This window comes from Pezoporus flaviventris, unplaced genomic scaffold (genome assembly GCF_033815535.1).
Source record: "Pezoporus flaviventris isolate CSIRO_AGI_PZ_B2104156 unplaced genomic scaffold, CSIRO_AGI_Pfla_v1 ptg000036l, whole genome shotgun sequence".
NCBI lineage: Eukaryota > Metazoa > Chordata > Aves > Psittaciformes > Psittacidae > Pezoporus > Pezoporus flaviventris.
In genome coordinates this window covers 16,978,839-16,995,862 of record NW_026892584.1, presented here as the reverse complement: position 1 = coordinate 16,995,862, position 17,024 = coordinate 16,978,839, and the positions used below count along the sequence as shown (strand labels likewise).

General features: G+C 35.5%; 1 protein-coding gene across 7 annotated transcripts in view; it reads left to right on the top strand.

Moving 5' to 3' along the window:
* RYR3 (ryanodine receptor 3) overlaps positions 1-17,003 on the top strand; it is a 223,905-nt gene extending 206,902 nt beyond the window's left edge. For 4 of the 7 annotated variants that reach the window (XM_061463371.1, XM_061463372.1, XM_061463370.1 and 1 more), the window contains 3 exons: positions 920-1,088; positions 1,735-1,821; positions 3,135-3,558. In XM_061463371.1, the coding sequence (XP_061319355.1) occupies positions 920-1,088; positions 1,735-1,821; positions 3,135-3,509 (631 nt within the window). In that variant the 3' untranslated portion in view covers positions 3,510-3,558. Of the gene's footprint in view, positions 1-919; positions 1,089-1,734; positions 1,822-3,134; positions 3,559-3,867; positions 3,999-6,178; positions 6,222-6,785; positions 6,914-7,854; positions 7,916-8,951; positions 9,099-10,532; positions 10,668-12,067; positions 12,225-13,331; positions 13,397-13,507; positions 13,609-15,211; positions 15,264-16,055 lie in introns of those variants that run through there. The other 3 variants (XM_061463376.1, XM_061463375.1, XM_061463377.1) reach the window with 2 other exon arrangements.
* The last annotated feature ends 21 nt before the right edge of the window (positions 17,004-17,024 follow it).

The window sequence follows — 17,024 nt, the reverse complement described above, 5'->3', positions numbered from 1 at the left end:
AAGCAATGCTCAGTATTCAAAACACTTTATGTACACTTTGTCTCATCAGTATTCTGAAAACCAGCAGTCCCTGAGAAGCAGCAAAACCATCTCAATAGGCAACAAAATGGTAATCTGATTTTTGTGGCCTTTGACAATTCTGCATATATAAACCTGTGGCCATTGTCTTTTTAAAAATTCCACTAACCACCTTTAAAAATGAGCACCAGTCTTGGAAAAAACTCTGCAACTTGTCATTATTGCTATCTACACTTCCACTACTACCCACTATAATTTTCAGGCAGTAATAGTTTAAATAAATATTATTAATGCTGTTTATCTGTTTTCAAGTCCCTTCTTGCATTTTATTGTTACAGAATTGTTTTGATATGATCTGTCTCTGTCTTCAATCCCTGCAGGGATGTTAAACATCATTTTCACTGTTTAGAGCACTTCCAGTAATTAAAAAGTGCACTTCAAATCTTCTATGGCTTTTTTGGTACCACGTATCCAAAGAACCTGTTGATGAGTGTTACTCAGTATGAAGATAATAACTAAGATACGCAATTTCTGAAGCTGTTGTTTCATCTAGGCCATGTTACATTATAATATTAAGTTGGTTAATCTTTAAATTGCTCAAATTACACCTTTTAAAAATTTTGTTAAAAAGATATCACTGGTGGGCTTTTTTCTTTCTTGACTGATTTTGGTCTCCTGATTTAGACACTAGTGGCATATTCAGCACAGCTTCAGTGAAGCAATTTCTAAGTATCTAGGAATTTTCCCAAAATCTCCTGTGCCACTCATTTTTTCTTATTTTTGACTTGTTCACCTCTAGCTTTCAAAGGCAAACTTTCTGAATTGGGATTCTTTCTAAAGGAATGCATTTACAGTACAGAAGTTTGGCTAGGTATTTTTGTTTTGATTGCCTTTCTTCTAGCATGGAAGATGGTGAAAAACAAGATAAAGCAAAGGAAGTACAATCCGAGCAGCTAGAAGAGGGAAAAATAAAGAAAAAGAAGCGAAGGCATGGACAAAAGATTGAGAAACCAGAGGCTGTAATGGCTAACTTCTTCAAAGCTTTGGAAATTTATCAAACAAAAATGCTTGTAAGTTTTTCCTAAATTATTTTGGTCATTGAATTTTTATTTATGTACTATAGAACTCTGATATTGAAGGGAGAGACATCATCATAAAAGGAACATTGGCATGAGTTTTCAAATGACTGGCTGTATTCAGTCCATTGTGATTTTTATAATACTTTAGAGAGTTATATACATAAAGTCTTTATGTGTGTGATATCCCTTATTTTGGTCTAACAGGACAGATTAACCTCCTGAGCTCGTTTTGGGAGCTCCCTATTTTCCCTAAGCTAACTTCTAGAATCTGTAATTCTAATTTCTGTGAGATATTTCTGTATTCTTAAAAACATCAGATGATGAACTCTATGAATCTGTCTCACGTAGTTTATTGCAGTATTTTAGCATTCCTATGCCAGACTTCCTTCTAGAAAGTTTTCCTTATTTCGTTATTTCCTTATATTGGTCTCCCCTGTTGCAATTGCAAGGTGCTTTTTAATCCCATTTACCATGAAATGGCAGAATAGGCTGCCAAGAAATGCCCTTCCTTGTTATAACTGGTGAATAAAGGCAACACAATTATGTATTTATTTTCTTAAAACTTTCTTACCTTGGTATTAGCTAAAGGCTGCTTCTAATTTTCTTTTTTTTTTTTTTTTTTTTTTTTTACTTTCAGCACTACTTGGCAAGAAATTTTTATAACTTAAGGTTTCTTGCTCTGTTTGTTGCATTTGCCATCAACTTTATTCTTCTATTTTACAAGGTAAGATTATACATTGTTCTTTAAATGATTTTTTTGTTACTTTCAGAGGAATATTTAATGATCGTTTCAGCGCTTGTTTAATAAAGTCCTTCAACATGAACTAAAGCATTTAGATATGAAATAGTTAGTATTTTAAATTTTGTAACTAAAATTTGTGATATTAAACCTCCTCAGTTTTTATTTTGTTCAGGCTAAATGAAAACATTTATTTCATCCCTCCATTATAGTTGAGCTTGTGTTTCTAGGCATTTTTTCATTTACTCATAGAAATCTGTTACTGTTTGAATTGTTAATCTTGTCATGGGAAATTTGAAATCCAACTAAAATAACTCAAATGTCAAAACTGTTGCATTTTTTCTGTCATTTGTTTTAAAGATACTGAGAGACTTCATCTGATTATTCTCAGTGGTTATATTTCTGCTTTTCCTTAAGAACCCTACTGACTTCAGTTGGGTTTGACTGATCAGAATAAGATTAATATCTCAGTTTAACTACATCAGTTCATATGTTTTAGTTATATTTAATTTGTTTATAATTTTTTTTTCAGGTGTTTCAGGCTCAGGGGCATGTTTGCTTCAATTTATTTTTCTGTGAATTTATTAACCCGTAGTGAACATAAAATGTGTTTTTTGTTGTTGCCATTTTCCCCATTCTCCCATTTCCATGTGGGAATATAATTCAGCTTTCATACTTATTTGTTCCATTTTCTTTGTTGTCATTGCCAGCATGGTTGTTAGTGACTTTTGATTAAGGTATTTCTATACTGGGATTGAGACTTTAATTGATGGGTACAAGCAGGCACAAGAAATGTAAACCAAGAGAGGCCTTTTCAGAGTGTTTTTTCTATATCACCAATGAAGAAGGTTATATATCCATACTTTAAAATTAATCTTAGTTGTTTTTTCCTGAATGTCATGAGTTGCACCACATTCCGGTGTATAACCCAGTGATAAAAATCAGAACATCTTCACTAATTTTATTACAGAATCTTCACAACCTCTGTCCACGAAAAGGAGTAGAATTCACTAAAGAGAACTCCCATCCATAAAAGCCTCAGGTTTCTTTCCTTTCCTTACACATTTGAAGTCCAAAAGAAAAGTCCTCTAAGCTAAGTCATGAAATAAATTACAGACAATATACAAGTCAATATGAGAACTTTGTTAAATTTTAGACTCTAGTATTCAGGAACAATATAGATTACAAAACAAACCCTAAATTCAGACATATTAGATAACCCTGTCATTGTCTGCTTCTTTGAAGAAAATATTTTGCATAACTTTTTCACTGGTGGTTTGTGCTTGAATTTCTCTCAGGTGACAGAAGAGCCACTTGATGAAGTAGATGAAGACTCTAATCTCTGGAACTCTTTTGATGAAGAGGAGGAGGACGAGGGAATGGTGTTTTTTGTTTTAGAAGAAAGTACAGGTTACATGGCACCTGCTCTCAGAGCACTGGCAGTTATTCATACTATCATCTCCTTTGTCTGTGTGATTGGATACTATTGCTTAAAGGCAAGTTCTGAATGTTATTTTTCTAATGTATTATTTGTTGAGGAACATTGTCAATGTACTGAAGTGATTTTTGAGCTAATACGGGAATACCTGTTTGTACCTAGTTGTCGTACAAACGCTCACTATTGGATATGCAGTTGTTTGTTTTCCTCATTTACTCAGTCTGGCAGAGACTGAGCTTTCTTCATACAAGAGCATGTTTTGGATTTGTGGTTAAATCAGTGTTGCCGACACACTCACTTTTTTGGTTATTGCTGAACAGTGCTTGCACAGTGTGAAAGCTTTCTCCTCATTAGCCACTCTGTTCATCCTCCACTGAGTACACTGGGAGGAGGCAAAGGGTTGGGGGTAGGGGGTTGACTTCCAATGTCGCTGCTGGTCAGAGACTCTCTAGGTCTTGATTTGCTTGTGTGAGGTGTTAGTGTGATGTTTGATCTTATATGGTATTATAAAGGGTATTTAATACTGTAGGTAGATATCATGGTTTCTAAAGATGTGTAAGCCATGACAAAGGTGTCCACTGCCATTTTCATAGGTCCCGTTGGTTGTATTCAAGAGAGAAAAGGAGGTAGCTAGAAAGCTGGAATTTGACGGACTGTACATAACTGAACAGCCATCTGAAGATGACATTAAAGGACAGTGGGATCGCCTAGTTATAAATACTCCGTATGTAACATCAAATTGTTATATGTAAGCTGCTTATAAACATAGCTCATAAAGCCATTGATCTAGAATTTTGCTGTCCACCTGTCACTTAGTTCACCTAAAAGAAAGGCATTTTTTTACCTTAGTTTTGATGCTACAGCAGTAGATTCTGATGTGAAATCCTGCATTATCTGTTTATTTAACAAATACCATCTTAGCATGTATATTCCACCTCCTTTTAATTTTTCTAGAATTTGCAAGGATTGTGCACCTTCCCTTACAAGCTCTCTTCAAGACATTTCACGTATTAGTCACTATGGAGAAAGCTTTAAGAAGATCACTTCCTTTTCAGTGACTCAATTTCACATTCATATTGTAGAGCAGCATTCTCCTGCCTTTCTTTCCCACTTCTTTGTAACAAAATTTTTGTGTGAAAAGAGAAATAACTAGTGGAAAATAGCAATCCCAGAATTTGAATAGGTCTGACAGGAATTACTGTCAGGTTGTGCGCACTAGCAAATACGGTAGCAGTTATACACTGATTCTAGGAGACTCACCTGCTCTGTGAGTGAATGATACAAGTATAGGCACAAAAAACATCAGTAAGCTCCAGCAGTCTGTAGAAGCAACACAGACAACTACAGCAAGTCAACTCTCTTCTCTTGAAACAATGCCTTATCTACAGGCTATTTACTCTTTTGAAACAAACAGAATCACGTTTTGGTACTAGTATACCTAGGCTTAGATTACAGTCTTTCCCTAGTAACTGGGTAACTGGAGAGCTTTGCTTGATTTCCAACTTGTTTCTTTAGCGATTGATGGCAAGCTATCTAAACATCCATTAAGTTTATTCTCAACAAAACCAAGCATGAATTAATGAGATATATTGTCAGCTTATCCCCAAAAGACATGCTGTACAGCTTGTTCTCCACTAATCAGACTAATCCTTCCTTCTCATGTGAACTGACTTGAGGTTCAGTGCAGGTATTGTACCATCAGGATAACAACTGCTGGACAGTGCCCAATACTGTGTATATACTGAAATGTGCATTCCAGAACTGAATAAAAGAAGTAATTAAAAAGGCAAAAGAGGTACCCTGATAAATGCAGCACCATTAGATGTTTTTGGTGAGAGAGAAAGATGCAAGCTGGCTACATTAGAGATATGTTTTGCTTAAAAGTCAGAGAAACGAAGGAAGGAAATGACACAGATCATTGTACCAGGAAATACCATCTGAGTCACTGAAACCATTTGCCTTTATCTGGAGTAACTTCATTTGAACTGAACTTTTTTATCCTTCTGCATATTTGCTAACCTCCGTGTTACATCTAGGAAGTAAGGAGAGAAAAACTTTAAATTTTGTAGTGTTTCTTGCTAACTGGCATTCTTCAAAACAGCCATAATATACAGTAAGACTGTCAGAATGAGGGATGCCTGGGAACTGCTGTTCATAAGACAGTTTAAGCAAAATGGTTTTTATGATCATGTTAAAGATCTGGGAAATGTCACTGACAAGAGAGAACACTTTGTCCTTGCAGGTCAAAGCTGATGTATTTCCCAGTGCTGTTACTGTTAGCTCTACCTTGTCTTGTTCCAGGACATCAGCTCCAGTAATGACAATATGATACACCTGAGATTACCACTAACCCGGTGTTTGCCAAATGATCTTTGCAATTTTATGGGGTTATTTATTTTAATTTTACTTTATGTTGGCAAACTATCTACTGGTTCCCAGGAGTTCAGCCTCTATTTGAAATGTAATCCAGTGAATTTAAAAGTTATTTATGCTACAAGACTTATTTTCCTCTGAAAATCATTGCCCATATTGATGGTATTGCTAGAAGCAATGACGTGTTTATTTAAGAGATGAATGATATTACATTGACTACCCTGCTATTATGGAGTCGTTAGGCTCGCTAGGTGATAATATTTAGCCTACTGTCCTCTTGTAGCCAGTTGTGTTTATGGATGGGAAAAAGAAAAGGAGATGTTAGGGGGAAGGATGATATTGCAGTAAATGATAACTAGTAACAGCTGTTGTCCATGTAGAAAGAAATTGTTCTTGTAATTTGAAGCACAGTGTGTGAGAGAATGAAATTGTACTAGAATCTGCAGCAACGGACATAGTGTTTTCTCTTTTTTGGGGGGTTGTTTTTTCCTCTAACCAGTTAAATAACTTGAAATATCTTTGCCTATGCAGGTCCTTTCCTAATAATTACTGGGACAAATTTGTAAAACGGAAGGTAGGGTTTTTATATTTCTATTATGTTCAACATGGCAATAAGCTACTATTCAGTTAGCTCAAATATCTATGTGTAATATACTTCTGTAAACATATATATACAAATAATTGAGAACTGAAATTTGTTTTATGGAAGTCACTGTGGTGGCAAATGTCTCGGTGAACAGGCAGCTGCAGCGTAGGTGGTAGGAGGGAGGAAGACAGAAGGCTATGGTTTCCTTCCTAGACTCAGGCATTCAAAATAACTTTGTGCTGCCAATCAGCCACACAGGTCTAATTTAAAGTCATTGTCATCTTTAGGATACAAAGCCTCCTCATCCCCCTAAAAAAAGAAAAAAATGCCAGCTTAAATGATGGCAAATTATACATAAGCTTTCAGATAACAGCCTTTAATGCTTCTATTTTTCTTCTATATGCTCCCCTGCCTGGCTTCCCTGGAGTTCTGACTGTTCTAGTAGTTAATTGTGAAAGACTTTATTTAATTTCTGACAACTGCTGGATTAAAGCAGGGTGAATGTCACTTAGGACTTTCCCTAAGCAAAAGTTTCTCTTATTCCATTTTTAGGTTATTAACAAATACGGAGACTTATATGGAGCAGAGCGCATCGCAGAACTTCTGGGTTTGGAAAAAAGTGCCCTTGATTTTAGTCCAGTGGAAGAGAGCGAACCAGAAGAGGCATCTCTTGTGTCCTGGTATAATTTCTGAACTTTGCAGACACATTATGTGTTGGCACAACTTCACTGTCAAAGATTTAAATCAGATTTTATATTGAAACTGCAGTGATGTTTTCCTTGGCATGGAAAATTCGAATGGAGAAGTCTTCCTAGTGTGGAAGTAAAATAAAAAAGCTTTTTGTTTGTTTGTTTGTTTGTTCTAAAACATGTATACTTACTCCTATAAAAGTTAGAAACAAATCGTTAATACGATGCTGACTGATATAGTTGGCCACTCTTTTAGTTTAAACAATAATCAGTGCGGCATTTAAAAGTTCCTTAGGTGTTAAAACAGAGTTAGTTTATAAATCAAAGGACTGGAAAAGTATTGATAAAAAAATATCTATATGCTAGGTATCTAGAAAAAAAAGTTAGATATGTTTTCCTGAACAAATCCATGAGTGAAGATCAGAATTTGAAAGTCCCAAATGAATTAGGCTTCTGCAAGAGTTTGATTTCCTCGCTACTTAAGGCACACAAGAATAAAGATTTCCATTTGCATGCCATCTAATGACTAATAAAATATTTAGAATCACGCAGTAGGCATTACCTTTTCTCTTGGTAATTCTAGCAACATTTTACACTAGACAGAACACTTACCTCTTAAATTCAAACAAATCAGGTTCCACATTTCACTACTTTTAAGACACATTTTAATTTTTGTAAGTGGAATACTGTAGTATTGCTCTACTGAAATTGTTCCACCAGTTTCAGTGGTTTAGAAACTGTGTAAGGGTGCTCAGTTAATGAATACTCTCTGAAAAATGAAGCGCCTACATCACTCAAAAAATAACAGCTAATGTGTATCACTACCTTCAGCAAACAAATGTGATATGCCAAACCCAGTTTGTTGTTTACCCCTATAGAATTCAATACTTAATTTTAACAGTGATGCATATCAAAACCTTTGTATTTCCTAGGTTAAGCTCCATTGATACGAAGTACCACATTTGGAAGCTCGGAGTTGTTTTCACTGATAATGTGAGTACACTTTGATTTACTCTAAACATGATTGTGTCTTCCACCATCTGCTTTTATTTTAAACAAACATACACAAATAATACTGCATTCCAGAGCCATTTTAAAATAGTGGTTTCTGTGTTGTAGCAAACTGCTTTAATTTATGCTATATTTTTCTTTTTGATTCAAATGGGTATTAAGCACTTCCTCACCATTAATACAGTGTCACCATTCTGAAAGTTAGTTGTACATTCATTTAATTTCATAGAAATCAATCTAGCCACCAAAGGTGTCTTTTCTAAATCAAGCACCATCTATAGGATTTTTATTCTTGAATCATCTGTTTGCTGTGGTTGGTTAATTCTTTTCTTTCATACCTTCTCCTTTGGAAGGACCACACATATTAAAATCCCCATTTTACATGAACCTTCTTTTTGCATCCTCTTGAATATTCCAAAACAAACAAGAAGGCCAAGGTGAATCAAGAAAAGATGTATAAATTCATTGTGCACTAAAAGCACACTGAGCCATTGTCCTTCAGTAAAAGCTTTCACATCAAAGAGGCTTCAGGTTCACTGCTTGTTAAAAGAATAAGCTGTATTATGTGCTTTAGGTTTTCTGGGTGTCTTGGTTGATGTGGTCTTGAGACTTAGAGTACAGTGTCTTATGAGTAATACAATGCATTTTCTCTCCTCCAGAATCAGTATTAAAAATTAAAGTTCTGTATAACAAGGTCCCCAACCAAAACAGTTTTAAGGTAGAAGATTTTGATGTTAATAACATATATACTGAAGACTGCATTTAAATATGAAAAGACAGAGGTTTCAGTTAAGCAATAAACACAGTGGAGATGGTAAGAGACAGAGTCAGACAGTGGTTTTGAACATGTATTACATTCAGACTGTGATTCCTTTCCAACCCTAACTATTCTGTGATTCAAATCAGAATGATAGCACTGCTTTCTTTCATAAACTGAGTGACTAAAAGCAATATTCTGCATCCGAGTAATGCACATTAGCACCTGCTAACATTCTATTGCTTTTCACTTTTTCTGCAGTCATTTCTATACTTAGCTTGGTACACGACTATGTCTATCCTTGGGCACTACAACAACTTCTTCTTTGCTGCTCATCTGCTGGATATCGCTATGGGTTTCAAGACATTGCGTACCATTTTGTCTTCAGTTACTCACAATGGCAAACAGGTTGGTGCTACATGAAAAAGTCTGAAAATGAATGTGTTTGGTAACAGTACTGGAAAAAAAATAATCTTGTGGTACCTAGGAAATACTGGAATTTAATCCATATTAATCATGATTGGATTAAAGAATACATCCCATTATGTCTTGTGCAGCACACCTAATACATGTTAAATCCTATGAAATTATAATTAATAATCTATACCCACAGAGTGCTGCATCATTTTAGAAAAATACAAGAGTATGAATTAGTGTCTCCCCAGCTCTTTCTCTATGCTCAGTGACGAACTGATTAGTGATAACTAATAAGAATTCACAATCTCTCCTTAGCTACAACAGTAATAATGATCTGGGCACTGAGATTTCAATACTTAGCTAGTAAGAATGTGCTTGCACACTGGAATATATTTATATGTCACTTCATCATGCAAAAATCAGATTTTCTTTCAGCAGAAATGGAACAATGGAAGTTTCTTCCCTTATCAGGAAAGCAGTTTCTAAAATAGTGCATTTTTTGGAGGGTTTTATCTCCTCTTTTTTCCTCCAGGATGGCCAAAAGTAGTATTATTTTAAGTGTAGTGACTTATATATTTGCTTTATGAATAAATGTAACACTCAAAACTTGGCATAATTGATAAAACTGTTTCAACTCAAGACAGCTTTTAGTATACATTCTGAACAAGGTAAGATTAGTTTTTCTAATCCTGTTGCTTTTCTTCCTAGTAGATATGAACACTGAAAGCTGCAGATTTTTCAGTTGAAATGTTCACACTGGGAGCATACTGACAGATCTGCAGAAAGAGATAAACTGAGTTGTTCAATAACATTTCTTTTAAAGGAGTAATGGTAAATGTTGTATTTTTAAAAGATGTAGCCTTCATTAACTCCTCTCCAGAGCTGCATCTTCTAATGCTATATCATCTAACTTCAACAATACTCTAGTCTTATTGACTTCTAAACTTTTTCACCCAAGAGTTTTATTTGCTTAAATTACTTACTCTTTGGTTATCTAGTTTATTGATGGCTTAGCTAACTAGCTTTGGAATAGAAAATAGATGATGCATAATGTAAGTTAAAATTATTTATTACTTATCAAATTAACTGGTTAGTTTTTTTCGAGTTAGTAAATTTAACTTTTAAAGTAAATACTAGAAATATTGCTTCAGTGATACACAGTTTTTATGCATATAGCTCAGAAAGATGGAAACAACTTCAATTTCTTGATACAAAATCCCTTTGATTTTCATGTGAGAGCAGGGCAAAGTAACACACCTCCAAGCAATAGGGAGACCACAAAGCTATTGTAACTCCTGTCTTTAGTTTCCTTATTGGCAAAGGTACAATATGATACATTTTCAATACTTAAGGCAATAACTGAGCTAGCATATCTCTTCTGACGGAATGAAACTGAAACTAACATTGTCATATCTCCATACACAGCTTGTGCTTACTGTAGGACTCCTCGCTGTAGTAGTGTATCTTTACACTGTTGTGGCATTCAACTTCTTCCGCAAGTTCTACAACAAAAGTGAAGATGAAGATGAACCAGACATGAAATGTGATGACATGATGACGGTAACTAAAATATTACTGGCATGCTTCAAATTTCATCCTGAATCTTAAAATGGATACTTAAGATAAAATGATAAGCAAGCAGGGATGCCTCTGATGTTAAATCCATGAGTCTATTCTTCTAAACTCAGCAGTAGATAGGTGACACTTAAAAGCATAGGAAGATATTCTGGATTTTTGTCCTATATTCTGTGGTCTATGATTTGCTGCAACACCTTCTACATTTGAAGATGGCAAATCCTTGAAGTACAGGGGAGAAATTTCATGACAAACTGGTCAACTCTGCAAAAAGAAGCTGTGTTGTACAGCACAAATAAACCCAATTTGTTCTTCATGTTTGCAAGTGTGCAAGCTCTTCCTATTCTTATTTCAGTTATATAAAGTATATGATGTTATTAGCACTAATTATAAAAGCCTGTTCCAAACCACTTACAACTAGTAATTTAGTCAAGAAGTAAGAAGTCAAGGGTGAGTAGAGAAAGGAGAAATTAAAAGTTATTTATTACCAGTGATAACATAATGCTACTAATTTCCCTTCTGGCTTCTACCTGCTACCACAATGTCATGTCATATTAAGACATATGCTACAGATACGTATTACAGTTTGAAGAGGTTTTGATTTTCTTACTGTCAACAGAAAACAGAACAAATTAGGTATTAAAAATGTAATATTCAGAGTTTGAGGCCAGCTAATTTCTTCCATGGAAAAGTCAATCTCTGCCCTGTGCTGTAAGCCAAAGATAGAATAAAGCCCCTCAGAACAGAGGTGTGTCACGGACTTCACAAAATGATCTTCCCTATTCTTGGGCTTTCTTTCAAGCACTGAGTGCTAAGTCAGATGTGCAAATGACAATTATGAAATATGCCCAATCAGTATTATTTAACTGGGCCTCTCCAAGTTGGATACAATCATCTGGTCATAAAATAAATGTAGGAGTATTTGGAATAATGAAACTTTATTACATCTATATTACATTTTAAACCACTCTACCAAGTGAGGTAAATAAATCTCAAGTTATGTTTTTAAATATGATTAAACTTGTAACAGCATCTTACATGAACACTAAAGTTGCATTATAAAAATGGATGTATGTGTCTGTTCAGTGTTTGCTTAAAAAAGACCAGATTTGTGAGGTTTTATGCTGATTATTTAGCACCAGCATTGATTTCCAATGTGACTTCAGAACACTGGCTAGGCTTAAAGATTTCTGTTGGGTTTAACCCACTGTGTGATTGAAGGTGGTTTACAAGATTCTGTAGCTGACTGATACATGAGGAATGATAGTATGTGTTCTTTTTTACTGTAACTTGTGAAAAGAATCAGCAGAGCAGGATCATTTTTCAATAGGGAAACAAAATCATTCACAGTAAATATATCTGTAATTTTCCTCTTTTTTTTTTAGTGTTACCTGTTCCACATGTATGTGGGCGTAAGGGCTGGTGGTGGCATTGGAGATGAAATTGAGGATCCCGCAGGAGACCCTTATGAAATGTATCGAATTGTCTTTGACATCACATTTTTCTTCTTTGTCATTGTCATCCTACTGGCCATTATTCAAGGTACTGTCACTTACCTTGGTAGAGACTGTTGGAATTTAATTTCCTTAAGTTCTGCAATATATTTAAACCGTATTTGTGTTTGAGGTAAATTTATCAGTATATTGCTGTAAGGAGTTATTTCTGAGCTGATAAAATCATTAATTCTGAAAGTAATATTTTTTTACTTAATCCATAAATAATGCATTGTCTCAGGTTCTACAAAACGACAAAGCACAAGAAACATAACTCAACTGGGTTACGGTGTTTATGAACACTGTGACAGCTATCCAGAATTGATGAAGTTTGTGCAGGATCACTGTTCTTCCATTGGTAATAACCATTTAAACTTGGAGAGCCTTGCTTGTAGACACTTTTCATACCTTTAGCTTGGAACCACCACAGCTGTCTGTGGAATGGAGACTTTTCCCTTGAAAAAGGGAAAGGACATGGAGAAAGTCACGATGGCCACATACCCATTTCCTCCTTTCTTTAGAGGACAATCTGCAGTTTTAATTGGTTTGAAGCTGTGGTTTACAGAGAATGAGACCTTCCTTCAATGACTTTGGTATGCAACACTCATTGTATAACCTGACCTAAGGCTGTTCAGAAGAAACACCAGTTTATGGCGATCTGGTGGCAAAGAAAAATGTAATACATCTATACTGAGAAAAAATTAGGAATGTCACAGTTCCAAAATGATCCAACTCTATTCTTAGCGTGTTGGAAGTGGCAGAATGCTGCTCCGAACTGGCTGCAGGGGGCCTGTGGGAGCAAAGTTGTCTTTGTGCAACGAAAGCTGAGACGAGTTCCAAGAGAAGGAGAATGAAAATTAAATTCTTTCACAGGAACAAAAGAGATGATGTTATGGAAGCTTAAACTGACCAAAATATAAGACCAGAAAAGCCTTTTCACTCTGAATATTGTACTTCTATGTAAGAGAAATTGTTCCTGCTAGGAGCATTGCATAAACACTTCCAATGTCTGGAAATTGATAATTGTACCTTGAACTTTTCAACCTAGACATAAGTAAGCTAAACTCCAAAGACAATGGAGGATATCTGGCAGACGTTACTTGAAATATGAAAATTGCCAAGTGCGGAAGTGTTGCTACTTTTCTATTTGAAATAGGTCTGATCATTGATGCTTTTGGTGAATTAAGAGACCAGCAAGAACAAGTGAGAGAAGACATGGAGGTATGAGGACGCACTCTACATTTTTCATTATTCTTACTCATCTAGATTGTAAATAGTTAAAATAGTGTCTTTGAGATAAAATTGGTTTGTAACCACAACTTGTGTTTCTAGACCAAATGTTTTATTTGTGGAATCGGCAACGACTATTTTGACACAACCCCACATGGCTTTGAAACACATACGCTGCAGGAACACAACTTGGCAAACTATCTGTAAGTATATTTTACTACTGGAATTACAATAAAGAGACCTTTCCACTCCAGAGTAATTTAGATCCATGCATTGCTGATAAAAAGACAGAATTCTGTAGAACTGGGGAGTATCTATCTCCATTCTTTCCTGATCTCCCCTCCTCTACTCCATACCTATGACTAACTTCGACATGCTCCTACAAGAGCTGCCTTAGTGGAATGACGTGTGAAGGCACATTAACTCCTCATTCCTCTCAAAGGAAATCCAGGTATGTGGAATGATAGGGAACAACAATTTAATAATTGAGGTTAGTTTGGAAGTTTTGATTGTGACTACTGGGGCTTGGTAATGTTGGTGACACCACTGAAAATAGCTTCAATTTGACAGAAAGAAAATCCAAACAAAAGCATTTCGAGAAGATTCCTGAAAGATAAGCTACAAAACAATGTATAAGTCTACCCTATAGTTCTTTAGTGATAGTGCAGCTTTATGAAACCTCTAAGCAATCAGGAGTTGTATCTGTTTAGACTATTGCCCAATCTCCCAACACAGTGATCTTCTACTTTCATTAGTAAATACAGAGCAGATCAAAGAGGATATTTAAAAAGTTACTTGGTCATGCAACAATGCTAATTACATGAGCATTGTGCCAGAAGAACTAAAGGAGCTAAACTGGTGGCATCTTATAGATGTCTGGCTTTGGAAGGCTGCATCTGAACTTTTTAAATTAAAAAATAAAACCTACTTGAGCCTCCTGGCATGGAGGCTGCTTTACTCCTTGCATAGCAGCTGACACTGCAAAAATCAATGTGCATTACTTTTGTGAGGCAAATTTCCATGAACATCCATAGTTTTACCAGCCAACAACCTCCAAGCTCTTCTTACTATACTGAAATGGTTAATTGGTATATGGGAACCTGCAATTCACAGTAAATTCGAAATGGCCATTTCCTTAATATTATATATATAGTGGACGATCTTTTTAACCAGGTTGCTCTTTAATTATACAAATGCTAGTCAGTGTACATTACTTTCTTTATAATGAAAGCACATACCAAGTTTAACTAACTCGAAAGGCATGGCATGAAAAGTGGCCAGCCACGAGTTTTGTTACACAGAAACAGAGCATTGTTAGTACTCTGCATCCTTCCTAATTAATTGAAGCTTTCTACATTTGAGTAAGCACAGGGATCTGAGATAGCCAAGTTCAGCTTATGAGCTGCATGGCCAGGTTGAGCTTACGAGCTACATGACATCAGTGTTTGGAAATCTTGGTGCAGCCGAGGATTTGCCACACTTCTAAACTTCTTGCATAGTAGCCAACTTCTTCCAAAGTGAAGTGGTGGAACGTATGTGTATAGGAGTTGGCATATGCCTAATTCAGGTATTGCTCCTAGCACCAAGATGAAGAAAATGCTAAACCTCATTTTTCCACTTCTATATGTCTTAAATCTTTAGCACTTTTACAGGAGACGTGCTAGAGGATAGAATTTTCTCCTTTAGCATAAGCAATATCATTACTTCACTGATAGGCATAATCTCCTTTACATATCCCAGGCTAGGAAAGGTTAGGCAGAGATGTTTTCTGCATTAATACCTGCTTTCTTCATGTGCTTCTTTCAGATTCTTTTTAATGTACCTCATTAACAAGGATGAAACTGAGCATACTGGCCAGGTGAGTAGAAAAGAAATTACCCTCTAGCGTGTAGCAGCCTTGTAGCTCAGTACCACCAGGTGGAACTGATGTACCACCAGGAAGTGGGGATGATGCCACCCTCCCTGATTGTTTTCTGCAAGTGAAATAAAAGGAAGGGTTAAAAAAAAAAAAAAAAAGAGGGTAGAGGAGAAGGCTGCAGCCCTGTGCTATTCTACCCAGAACTGTGGTAGCACTGACCCAGAAGTGGGTCAGAACTCTACTAGTTACCTTACTGTCATCTTATCTCTGAAATGAAAGCCTGAAATATCCAGTTGTAATTTATCCCCAAAAGATTAAGTAGTTGCTATATTTATAGTCTAAATCAATCTATAGATAGGTACATGGATGTGCATTCAATGTTGTTAGGCCCTAGGTGTAAATAAGAGATAATTAAATCCTATTTATTTTCTTATTTATCTCATCTCAAATGAGAAGCTGTTATGCAAACACTACAAATGAACCGTATACTTCAGTGTTTTCCAAGCAAACTGAACCACATTCTATCTATACAAATTGTGTGCAGGTTTGCTCTGATATAACAGACTGATTAACTTACATGTATGCAGTATTTTTCTAATAGGGCTTAAATTTCAGTAGTACTGAATCGAGAGAAGTGCAGAACAATACTTTCACAAACATTCTTGATATACAAGTTTTGAGTTTTAATGATGTCTTCACAGTTCTACTCCATGGTCATAGGCATAGTATCTTGTTATTGTCAAACAGCACTAACTGCAGCAAGTCTGTTAAAACAAATACTCTCTTTTTCAGGAGTCATTTGTGTGGAAGATGTACCAAGAAAGATGTTGGGATTTTTTCCCAGCAGGGGACTGCTTCCGGAAACAGTATGAGGATCAACTTGGCTAATACCACAAAACAAATTATTTCTTCATTAACTATTAAGATCCAAGATAGAAAAAAAAAACCCTTCTTTTCTATTCATGACATAATTTCACATCTTGTATTTACTTTAAATGTCTTTAAACTTCAAGACATACATAAAATGTGATACTATTTCATAGGCTTTTTGTACCTACTACATATGAAACAGGTCTTTTGTTGGAATTTTCACTGGAAGAGAGAAAGCTATGCTGGGTTAAGCCTTCCAGTTCAAACATGATCTGAAATTATAGCAATTTTTTAACCACGTCATTAACCTAATGCTTTGGCAGTGCAGTTGAAAGGGCTACAAGGTGTCTTAATTGCATATTTGACATTTAAGAACTTGAACACCAGAGGCCATGCCTCAGAAAAAAATACTTCTTTTAACTAACTGCTGTCCATTTATTCCCCCCACTATTTGCTAGTGAATGTATTTTAAGATACAGCTTGAAAAGCTTTAAGCAGTTAAAAAGAAAACATTTTCAAACACTTTGTCAACCTTGAAACATTAAGTGCCTTAAAACCTCTGTAGACATAGCTATGCAAACTTTTTATTTATGTTAGTGTTCTAGGTGAACAGATCCATTAACTGTATTGCTTTTCTGTCTTTCTGTATGAAACTGCACTTAAAGTTTGTTTATACACTACCTTCAATGACAGCTTATTAAATGCTGCTGTTAAAAGACATACACTGTATCACAATGAATACAATTTAAATCTTAGGCCAAAATAAAACAATGATTAATGGTCACCTGCAAGTAGAAGCTGCTAGAATTATGCATTTTTTTTCCTTCTAATAAAAAGTGCCCACTGCAATAAAGTATTATGAACCAAATACTATGTTTGCTATTGTCTTTC